The 12,407-nt window shown below is 38.0% G+C and overlaps 1 protein-coding gene across 5 annotated transcripts in view; it reads left to right on the top strand.

Moving 5' to 3' along the window:
• The window catches only part of atg5 (ATG5 autophagy related 5 homolog (S. cerevisiae)), a 161,659-nt gene extending 150,804 nt beyond the window's left edge, over nt 1–10,855 (top strand). For all 5 annotated transcript variants that reach the window (XM_043687041.2, XM_087982685.1, XM_087982696.1 and 2 more), the window contains one exon: nt 8,003–10,855. In XM_043687041.2, the coding sequence (XP_043542976.1) occupies nt 8,003–8,139 (137 nt within the window). In that variant the 3' untranslated portion in view covers nt 8,140–10,855. The remainder of the gene's footprint in view (nt 1–8,002) is intronic.
• Nucleotides 10,856–12,407: the final 1,552 nt, after the last annotated feature.

Below are 12,407 nucleotides of genomic sequence, written 5' to 3'. Positions count from 1 at the left end.
GATTGGAAAATGGTCCTGTGAACACCTATTTCTTAAAGTCATACAGCCTGGAAACAGACCCTTTGGTCCAACTTGTCCACGCCAACCATATTCCCAAACTAAATGAGTCCCACCTGCCTGCATTTCTCCCATGTTCCTCTAAACCTGTGCTATTTATGTACTTATCCAATTGTCTTTTAAATGTAGCTGTACCTGCACCTGTCACTTCCTCTGGCAGTTCATTCCACACACTATCCATTCTCTGTGTTTAAAAAAAAGTTGACCTCTTGTCCTTTTTAAATCTTTCTCCTCTCACCTTAAAAATATGCCCCTAGATTTGAAGTCCCCTACCTTAGGGAAAAGACCTTTGCTAGTTACTTTATCCGTGCCTCTCATGATTTTATAAACCTCTCTAAGGTCATCCTTCAACCTTCTATGCTCCAATGGAAAATGTCCTAGTCTATCTCCATAACTCAAACCCTCCATTCCTGGCATCATCCTGGTAAATATTTTCTGAACCCTCTACAGTTTAATTGTAGCCTTACCATAACTGGGTGACCAGAACTGGAATAGTACTGCAGAAAAGGGCTTATCCATAGCAATATAATTTAAACATGATGTCCCATATCATATACTCAAAAACTCTAAGCAATGAAGGCAAGCATGCTAAATATCTTCTTAACTACCCTGTCTACCTATGACACAAATTTCAAAGAATTATGTATCTGAATCCCTGGAACTCTCTGTTCTGCAACACTACCCAGGGCTCTGCCATGAGTTATATAAGGCTTCCCCTACAACACCTCAGATTTATCTAAATTAAACTCCATCTGACACTCCTTAGCCCATTGATCCAACTGATCAAGATCTCTTTGTAATCTTAGTTAACCATCTTTGCTGTCCATTATACCACCAATTTTGGTGTCATCTGTAAACTTAATAACCATGCCTCCTGTATTCTCACCACCACACTCCACCACCACCCTCTGTCTCTTACCGTAAACTCAATTTTGTGGCCAATTGGCAACCTCGCCCTGAATCCCTGTGATCTAACTGTACTAATTAGTCTATCATATGGAACCTTATCAAAAGCTTTACTTAAGTCCAAGTAACTAACGTCTCCCTCTGCCCTTATAAATTTTTTTGTCACTTCCTATTTCCTCACTGACTTTCTTCAATAGCCTGGAATGTAATTTGTCAAGCCTTTGTGATCTATCCAACTTCAAGGAGATCAGTCCCTCCAGTACTTCTCTTCTCATTATTCTTATCTAATATTTCACACTCCTCCTTTTATCTGCATTATCTCTCGCCTTTGTGAAGACAGAGACAAAATTCTAATTTAGGACTCTGCCCACATCTTCTACATTCATGCACAAGTTTCCTTGTACATCTGTGGTAGGCCTCTTGTTTAGTCATACTTTGCTCTTAATGTACTGACTAAAGAGCTTTGGATTTTCCTTAATTTCACCAGCCAAAATATTTTTGTGTCCTGTCTTTGCTGTCATATAGATATGTAGCATGGAAACAGACTGTTCAGTTTAATTTGCCCATGCCGACCAGGTATCCTAAATAAATCTAGTCCCATTTGACAGCATTTGGCCCATATCCCCCTCAATCCTTCCTATTTGTATACTCTTCCAGATTTCTTTTAAATGTTGTAATTGTACCAGCTTTACCACTTCCTCAGGCAGCTCATTGCAGACACGCACCACCCTGTGTGTGGAAAAAGTTGCCCCTTAAGTCCCTTTTATATCTTTCCCCTCTTACTTTAAACCTATGCCCTCTAGTTTTGGACTCCCCCACCCTGGGGAAAGAATCTTGTCTCTTTACCCTATCCATGCCCCTCATGATTTTATAAATCTCTATAAGGTCACCCCGCAGCCTCTGATGCTCCAGGGAAAATAGCTCTAGTCTATTCAGCCTCTCCTTGTAGTTCAAACCCTCCAGCCCTGGCAGCGTTCCTGTAAATCTTTACTGAATTCTTTCAAGTTTCACAACATCCTTCTTATAGGAGGGAGACCAGAACTGCAGACAGTGTTCCAATACAGGCCTAACCAATGTCTTCTACAACCACAACATGACTTCCCAACTCCTAAACTTGATGCATGACCAATAAAAGCAAGCATATCAAACGCTGCCTGCGACTCAATTTTCAAGGAACTTTGAACGTGCATTCCAAGGTCTCTTTGGTCAGCAGCACTCCTCAGGACCTTACCATTCAATGTATGTCATGCCTAAGATTTGCCTTTCCAAAATGCCACATCTCACATTTAATTAAATTAAACTCCATCTGCCACTCCTTGGCCCATCTGATCAAGATCTTATCGTACTGTGAGGTAACCTTCTTCACTGACCATTACACATCCAACTTTAAGTGAGGACTGCAGATGCTGGAGCTCACAGCCGAGAATGTTGTGCTGGAAAAGTAGAGCAGGTCAGACAGCATCCGAGGAGCAGGAAAATCGACGTTTCGGGCATAAGCCCTTCATTAGGAACTTCGGTGTCATCTCCAAACTTACTAATTGTATTTCCTTTGTTCACATCCCAAACGTTAATAAAAACAATGAAAAGCAGTGGACCCAGCAACAATCCTTGTGGCACTCCAATGTTCACAGGTCTCCAGTCTGAAAAGCAACACTCCACCACCACTGTCTTCTACTTTCGAGCCAGTTCTGTATCCAAACAACTAGTTCTCCCTTTATTCTGTGAGATTTAAACTTGCATATAGTCTACCATGAGGAACCTTGTCGAACACCTTTCTGAAGTCCGTCTAGATCACATGCACCACTCTGCCCTCATCAGTCCTCTCTGTTACTACTTCAAAGAACTCACTCAAGCTCGTGGGACATGACTTCCCAAAGCCATGTTGACTATCTCTAATCAATCGTTGCATTTACTGTTTTCCTTTTCCTCCTTCCCCTGTACATTCTAAACTTCTGTAAGCTTCTTAACATTTTTTTTGAGACTGCCCCATAAACTCAATTTTTTTTTCAGTTTTATTTTGACCTATGTACTTATGGATGTCCACAGGGAATTCTAGATTTGGCAAAACTGCGTTTTTCTTTCCGGGTACATGTTTACACTTTGTGTCTGTAGAATCATGCTTTTGAATGCCTCCCACTGATTTGTTACTAACTTTCCTTAAAGTGGCTTTAACTTGGTAAAGTTTTTCTTTCCCCAAAATAGTACTTTTATTGCTGTTCTACATTTATTCCTTTCCACAATAATGCTAAATTTAACTGCATATGATCACAACCTTCAAAATGATCACCCACTACTACTTCACCTACCTGCTAAATTTCATTTAGGTGGTAGAAGTTGAGTGTTTAGAAGGTGCCGTTGAAGGAGCCTTGATGAGTTGCTGCAGCATATCGTATAGAAGATACATACAGTCGTTACTGTTCCGTGGTGGACAGAATAGCTATACTAGAACAGTGCCAAGCAGCATGGCTTATTGAAGAACTTCAGTACTTCAACTGAGATATTGTCAAGGCATAATCTTTGCTATATGCTTTGTAATATGCTGTAGTTCTGTTCGCCGAGCTGGAAGTTTTTGTTGCAAACGTTTCATCCCCTGTCTAGGTGACATCCTCAGTGCTTGGGAGTCTCTTGTGAAGCGCTTCTGTGGTGTTTCCTCCGGCATTTATAGTGGCCTGTCCCTGCCGCTTCCGGTTGTCAGTTTCAGCTGTCCGCTGTAGTGGCCGGTATATTGGCCACTACAGCGGACAGCTGAAACTGACAACTGGAAGCGGCAGGGACAGGCCACCATAAATGCCGGAGGAAACACCACAGAAGCGCTTCACAGGATGTTCCCAAGCACTGAGGATGTCACCTAGACAGGGGACGAAACGTTTGCAACAAAAACTTCCAGCTCGACGAACAGAACCACAGCAACGAGCACCCGAGCTACAAATCTTCTCACAAACTTTGAGCTTTGTAATATTCTTGAAATTACACGTTCTGAGTTGAATTGGCTGAAGGCTGGCATCTGTAATGCTGGGGACCTCAGGAAGAAGCTGAGATGGATCATCCACTCAGCAATTTTGGTTAAAGGTGGCTGTAGTTGCTTTAACCTTGCCTTTTGCACTGATGTGCTAGGCTGCACTATCATTGACAGTGAGGATAGTGGTTCTTCTCCAGTTAATGCTTTAATTGTACACCTGCATGCCAAACTAAAATGTGCCAGGAGTTGAGCAGATGCCAAGACCTCAATTGTGCAGAAATCCTGGAAAGTTGTACAAAGTGCAATAGTGATATTAAAAAGAAGAATATTAAGAAAGCAAAGAAAGAATACGAAAAATGTAGGCAAGCAAAATCATGAAAAATGATGACTTGAAATGCATTAGGAGCAAGACAATAGCTAAGGAGAAAGTAAAGCCCATTAGAAACCAAAAAGCTATCTTCTGTGTGGAGGAGAAAGAGAGAGACCTCTGTGTGGAGGAGAAAGAATTGGCCATCATTATTGATTAATACTTTGCATCCTTCTTGACAAAGAAAGGGGATGTTTTAGTTGAGAAGCAGGGATGTGAGATATTGAGGGAGGTGAACAAAGAGAGGAAACAAATATTCAGGGGTGTTAACTCTTTGAAAATGAGTAAAACAGGTGTAGATGAGTGCTAATGAAATGTTAAGAGAAGTAGGGGATGAAATAGAGGAAGCTTTCACCATAATTTTCCAATCCTCTCTGGCTGTAGGTGTGGTGTCAGTAATATACCTTCCTTTAAAATGGGAGCCAATGACAGATTGAGTCATTAAAAGTCAATCAGCCTAACCACCGTGGTGGGCAGATAATTCCCAAAGGATCATCCCAATAAATCATCTTAATTTTATGTTTTGCTTAACTAGCTGGCTCCCTTCAGCCTGTCTGTGGCTAATACTTTCATCCAACACGAATCTGTGTTGAATGCAGATAAATATTTTGATACCTCAAAATATGCTAACATCAAAGTAAGGTCCTTCAAGTTCCCATCTACCTTAGATTATTGTGAGGCAAGAGAATCAATCTGTTTCCATCTTAAGAAAAAATTCAATAATCCACCTCCACTGCCTTCTGAAAGTGAGTGCTCCAGAGTGTCTCAATAAAAAAAACCCTCTTCACTGTCCTAATAAGGTGATCCCTAATTTTTACACAATATCTCTTTGTTCTGGATTCACTCACAAGAGGAAGAATCATGTCTACATTCAATTTATGAAGACCTTGAATACTTTATTCAAGTCATACCTTATTCCTTAAAACTCCAGTAAAAAGAAGCCCAGCCTGACCTGTTTTTCATCAAGACAACCTATTCCTTTTAGATGTTGGTCTAATAAACCTCTCTGAATTACCTCCAACAGAACTAAATCCTTCCTTTAAAAAAAGGTGACCAAAACTACCATTGTGTTTGAGTTGTGATCTCAACAATGCCCTATAGATATTTTCTAATCAACCTGTTCAGAGATGTAATTATACATCTCTGGAGTTTTTTTTAAACTCCCTATCCTTTCCTGTCATTCTCTGACCTTCATTTCCCATTTTATTGTTTAGCTTATCTGTCTCAACTCTTGCCCTGATTTGCCAATTCTACGCAAGCTTTACCTTCATTGAGTAAATGGGGCAGTTCAAACATAAGTGACATTAGTCTTAAAAGCTTCTTTAAAAAGTGCTGTAATTAGTATATGCATTCTCTGCCTGTCCTTGATATCTGGAATAATTTTCTGCAGTTACCAATAATGAAAGCTTACAGAGCAGTTGATAACTAAATGATATCTGGATATGGTTCCAAGATTATTGCATACTTGAAACAGGATATATTTTGTAATATTTAGTAACCATTACACAAATCAAACACTTTATCTTCTATCTCTATCCATCTCATCAAAAAGTGTCTTCATTTTATCTTGTGTTCAAATCATTCTTTGCAACTCCATCTCAACAGGCAATTGTTCCAAGGTATAGTAGATTTCAAATACACTTTTTTTTTGTCTGTACAAGAGCATTTAGAGGGTTTCATGGGCCACCTTATTAAGGCAGTGATGATATGAGTCATGTAGACCGGGAAAGTTCCACATTTTAATTCTTAAAGTCTGTAGTGAATAAACTGTTTTTTGTGAAGTTGGTGGTATTAGACTTGAGCTATTCTTTTCCAGATTAGCAAAGGACTACTTAGGTGGTGTATAGTGGCCCAGCATATATAAATGACAGATGAGAGTATAGAATCACCAGGCTTTGTTACGATATTCTATGTAGCTGAATAGCCTTCTGTTATCCCATGTGCAGACTGAGGACAGTGTCTTGGGCAGGTGTTTTTACAAATTTTCTTCAAAACACAAAATCAGAGTAAAGAGTGTGATGCTGGAAAAGCACAGGTGGTCAGGCAGCATCTGAGGAGCTGGCGAATCAACATTTTGCCCAAAACATTGATTCTCCTGCTCCTCTGATGTTGCTTAACCTGCTAAGCTGTTCTAGCACCACACACTCGACTCTGACCTCCAGCATCTGCAGTCCTCACTTTCTCCTAGCGAAATCAGAATTGGCAACCAGCTCAACTTGATAACATAAGTGCTGATCAAAGATCCAGATAGCCTTATTTTTCTCTTTGGTGTCATGACCGCAATACATAACACAAGGAAGATGGTCACATCAGAATTGTCCGTTGCTGATTCAATTGAAACCTAAAAGACATCTGGAAAAACAGTGTATTCAAAAAGTTTGACCTTTTGAAAGACTGAAGTAGAGAAGAAAAGAGAAAGTGACATTTGATTTATTTTTAATCAATTCTTTCTGCAGGTCTGCACTTTGACTATCCCTATAAAATTTGATACAAATTTGCTTAATGTGTACTCCTTTATGGATTTGTGTTTTTATGATAAACAAAACTGTTTGTTCGCTATCACAGGATGAAAGCACTTAGCCCCATGTGTATATGTTTGTTTTACTGCTACATCATGTATTGCTTGTAAGATTGAGATCTCATTCACCAGGAAGCATTAGGCCAAGTTTTCTTTCAAGATTAATTACCCTTTTAAAATGTGTGTTTGATGTCTCCCTTTGGTGTATCCTGGCTTGGTTAATCCGCTTTGACCTGACCCACTGGCTATTACTGCAATTGCCATGGTAAAATCTTTCTCCGTGATGTATGGGCTATAGACGTCAGCCTGTGGTTTTTCATGTAGATGGATTCAATTAAATAGATTTTTACTGATGAGTAGAATAAAGTTTAAGCATTTGTCAGAACCTACACAAAACTGTCCAGACTTTCAACTCAGCTATAAGGCTTGTCTGGTATTCAGTTTTTAATTTCCCACTAACTCTGAAAATGTAAAGTTAAAGCAACTTTTCAAATCTCAACTGCTGTAGTTGTCCTGTAGTACTGTGCTCTTAGCTTTGATTTAATTTTCCACATTTAAGCAATAGAATGTTTGAGGTTCCAGTTCTTCTTTCACCACCTAAATACAGGTCATTTCATTGTGATTTAATTGAATTGAAAAGATTGGCATGTCCAATTGTTCTTGTATGTTAGAATTTTTACTCATGCGTGGACACACATCCTAACATTACTTGGCACAGCTGTATAACCTCTCTGTTTTAAATCAAATTCCCATTTTAAGACCTGATTTTGCAGAAACTACAATTTTAAAATGAATCTTTTGAGTACCATGGAACATTTTATGAACACTTTATAGGGAGTTCATAAAGTGATAAAAACTGGGCAATGCTAGGACTAGGGTAGGAAGTGATATGGTTAAGACCCTAAGAACTAAGATGTACTTATTTTTACATGTAATGCTCTGCAAATTAACTTGTAATAATGTGTATTACCAACAATCCTAATGTTTTTGAATTTGATGCATTCAGAAATGTATCTTATCCCTAAATTAAAAGTGTATGACATCGGGACATGCCATAAGCACTGAAATATCTAAATAACTGTGGTGCGTTAGTTTGGCTATAAAACAGAAGTTGTTCGGTGTTTTTGTAAGATTAGACATTTCCACTGAACTGTGAATATTTTATATAACTCTGTTTTGTTTATACTTGAACTAGATATGGAGAAACAGTATCAAGTAGTGATTCACGGAATTGAACCAATGCTGGAAACACCAGTACAATGGCTCAGTGAACATCTGAGCTACCCAGACAATTTTCTGCACATTAGTATCATTCCTTTACCTAGAGACTGAGGAAGCAGGCAACTCTGAACAGGAAAGAAAAGCAAACCACCCTGGACTTGCCAGAACAGTTCTATCTTCCACTTCTACAGAACTTGTCAGAAGCAACTTGACCAGAAATACTCACTGCTGCAAGCCAAACAGGAAGAGATCTCACAACCTGATAAGGAGCTGGTCCTAGTTTTCATCACTACTGTAATTCTGCTGTCGTCATAAAACCTCACTTGCAGCATGAAAACTTCTCAAGACCACTTCTATCATTTTCTAGTAAAATGGTAAACATATTTGCTAAGGCACCAAGCAGTGGAAACATGTAGTGCTTATATTGTCCTTCTGATTAACAAATAACTGGGGGTATTTCCAAAAGTGACCGTGACCATATTGAAGAATGAGAGAATGGAAAGAAAAATGTTTGTACTTTCCAAAGGATTGTAATGGCTCACAGGAAAACAAGTAGCATTCTTTGCAATGATGCTGGAAAGCATTATACAGAAATTGTTCAGTCTCTATCTCTGTGTCTCTCTTTTGCTCCTCACTCTTACATCTTTCTTCTGTGCCTACTCCACTCTCTCCCTTTTATGCATTCACCCTCCTCTCTTTTCACTTTCTATCTCTGTTTCCTTCCTTCCTTCCCAATTTTTCACTTTCCCTTTCTGTATCCCCCACTTTCTCTCTCCTGGTCTCTTGTCTCCTTTCGCTGCTGTGTTATTCCAGTTATTGGGCTTGATGTATTAAACCTTGACACATTTTTATCCATTAAATGAATCCCAAACCTTAACTCAAACATTTTTGCTTAATACAGTTGTTTGCATTCAAGATACTGAATTAGACTCAATTTGGTATTTTTAAATATATTCATCTGGCAATTGTTTTGTAACTTGATAAATAACGAGAATGTAAAATTTTTATTTCAGTTGTAAGACTGTATAACATTTTAAACATGTCATTTGCACTTCAATAAGTACTTAACACTCCAAGTTTTCAGAATCATGTGTTTTAGGCATCCTTTTGTCCCTATAAATAAAAGTCTCAAAGTCAATAATACATCGTGCAGATGACTGTGAAATATCCTCTAATCTAGATTCCTTGTTTGTTGAATGCCCTTACTTCTTCTGGGGCATGCAGTTAGTGGGTTTGGGTTGCTCTTAACAGCAGTCGCGAAATTGCAGTCTGTAATTATAATGGAACCAAATTTGTTTCCCAAAGCTGCATTCAACATTGTGGCTAAAAGAAAATATTGGGGTGCACAAGAAGGAAATAGAGAATGATTATAGAGGAACCTCAATTATCCGGCATTTGATTATCCGAATTTCGGATTTTCTGGAAAGATCGCAAGATCCCAATGCTTGGCTAAATTATGTTATCCAGCATTCGATTAACTAAACGATATACTCCCCGCCCGTGTCCTTCAGATAATCGAGGTTTCTCTGTATTACCAAATCAGGAGTCACACATTCAAGGACAGAAATACTTTCACAGTACTAATTATTAAATAAAACTCTGGCCTTTAGAAAATATCTGCCAATGTCCTCCTTTTGCTTTAAGTTGAAATGCTGATGCCTTTGGTTCTAGCTTATTGTGTGCACACTTTGCATATAGGAAATTGTGACTATAAACAGGAGGAAAATCTGGCGTTTAGAAATGCAATTTATTCCAAAACTATGTGCAATAAATAATTTGATTATACTTGCCAGACTTTTTTTTTGGGGTGGGGAGCGGTGATGGTGGTGGTGGACAAATTCCCAGAAGTTTCCTTATAAAAGATTACTCTCATTGGTTCAACTCAATTACAGAATCACTTACAAGTAATAATGCATTTCTGTGTATTTACCAGTGTCCATGAATGTTTAGTGTTAGCTATGCTGTTTCATAAGTATGGAAAATTTCTAATTTGCAGATCCAAGTGAGCGTTCAACAAATGAAGTTAGAATTAAAACTTACCATTGGTGGTGAGATAGCTGTTTATTCTGAAAATAACGAAATCTTGAAATCTTCGTAAAACATAGCAATTTGGGAGTGCTGCACGTGATTTAGACCAAGTGCTTTCTAATATGTTTTCTTATTTTTCACTTTTGTGGTTCACTATTCAACCAGGCAATGAAGGTGCTCACTTTCATAATATATAGTAAGCCTCTCGCATATGGCCTTTTAACAAAGTTGTAAACTTTTACTTAGTTTACCACTGCTAAATGAATGGCTTCTGTCTTCTTTCAGGTATGCATGCTATTGGTGTCCTTGGAAGAAGAGCTACTATGATGAGAGTTATCATCTGCAATGTAGCATTTCATGGGTTTTTTTTTGTAGCAGGAAGGTGGGTGGCATCAACATACTTTTTAAATTTGCCATGGTATAATGATTGTATTAAGGGTTATTTTAAAGGTTTAATGTGTTGAATGAAAATAAACAACCCAACTTTTTATGTAGTGAAATCTTTTATTAATGGAAAATAGTTTGATGTATGATCACTGCCCCTTTGTGGTTGCCATACAGAAAATTCTTAAGGCATTATTTTGTTGCTTTGTGGTATTGGTCAAGGTTCAGGTTGGTAGATGTTTGTTCCACCTATTGTACAGATTCAACTGGTGAAAACTTTCTTCTAATACCTTGTACACTTGTCCAAATAATGTAATGCAATACTTGTGATACTTAAGTAATCTTGTTATTTGTTTTAATTATGCAATGAGACTAGTTCTTTTGATAATAAAAAAACAGCAATCCTGGCATTTTACTTCACATTTTTACTGGGTTTTTTTTCTCTTATTTTTGGAAAATACTTTCAATACCATTAGGTAGGATAGTATTTGGATTTCAAATTCAAATTTTAAATTTCATGGTGCTGTACCGAGCAGTCTTTTGTAAATGCAAAGTGTTTACAAGATGTGTAACTTTATAATCGCTCCAAAATTTTCCTCGCCTATTAAAATTAAGTTTGTGCAAAAATTGTGTTGCCACTTGGTTAAATATTATGTACAGGTTTATTTTGACTGTTTGTCTGAAAATTGGCCTTTACAAAATAGTATTGTACAATAGGCAGGATTACCAGATTGCTGTTAAGTCCTATCTGCTAGTGCACACAAGCTATGCTGTAAAAATCCAGACCTCTTACCTACCAGTAGTTGAATTTATCAGATACACTGCAGCACTTTAACAGAACTTCTTTGATAGCAACTTTCAAACCTGTGACCCCTACTGCCTGGAAATCCAAGGGCAGGAGGTGACAGGAACATAACCACTAGTCAGTTCCTCTTCCAGTCTGAGATCATTATGACTTGGAACTATATTACTGTTTCTTCACTGCTTACTTAAAACTTTGAACCACCTTCCTCAATGACATTGTAAATTTAGCTTGATCCCAAGGACTGAACTAGTTCGAGAAAGCAACCATCCTTTCAAGAACAATTAGGTATGGGCAATAAATGTTGACATTGAATGAATAAATATAATGGGTTGCTAATATGCCTTATCTTTAATGGTTCAGGATACTCACTCAAGTACAAATGACAGCCAGTTCCAATGCTGTAGTCTACAGTATTCCAGAAGATTGCAAAGAGCAAAATTGAAAGGAATGTGGCTATCAAAAGCTATTTTAGTTGCTCAAATGCTATACTTCAAAATCTAGGGACGTGACAACTATTGCATAACTACAACACCCGTATTGATTTGACACTGGAAGTGATTGCGTCTCTTGTTAGAGAAAGATGTGATCAGAAACCATGCATTTCTTCCCTACTTAGCTTAAATGATAGAAGAACTACTTAGGTTTGTATGATTACATTATTTGCAGAAATGACATTGACAAACTATTGGGATAATATAAAAGCAAAATGATTAAGAATATTTATGCGTAGACAAAGGTCACTAAGACCTTGAGGAAAGCTGACTAATTTTTAGAATGCTTTATATGCTGGGGACACCCCAAAGCATTTTATAACTGGAATACTTTTGAAGTGCTGTCACTATTGTTATGCAGGTAAACATGACAAACTAGTCTGTTCTGTTTCATGAATCATCTAAGTCTTTTTCTCAATTTGTTTTGTTTCTAGAAATGTATGCAGTTGTCTCTTGAGCTTGTTTATATTATGTCCTCCAAGAGCTTATCCTATTGACTTTTCCTCCACATTCCTAATACTAATTTCTGTATCATTTTGACTCTCTTACTGCTTTCACCTTTTAATAGATATTTCTAATTGATCAGTTCAGAAGTATGATGAACACAAGTGGAGCAGATGGGACCTGAATCCAGGCCTTCTGGCCCAGAGATAGGAACATTGCCACTGCAC

Source organism: Chiloscyllium plagiosum, unplaced genomic scaffold (genome assembly GCF_037043375.1).
Source record: "Chiloscyllium plagiosum isolate Xiang-an unplaced genomic scaffold, Cpla_swu_hap1 HiC_scaffold_3, whole genome shotgun sequence".
Lineage (NCBI taxonomy): Eukaryota > Metazoa > Chordata > Chondrichthyes > Orectolobiformes > Hemiscylliidae > Chiloscyllium > Chiloscyllium plagiosum.
This window is presented reverse-complemented; position numbering and strand designations above follow the sequence as displayed.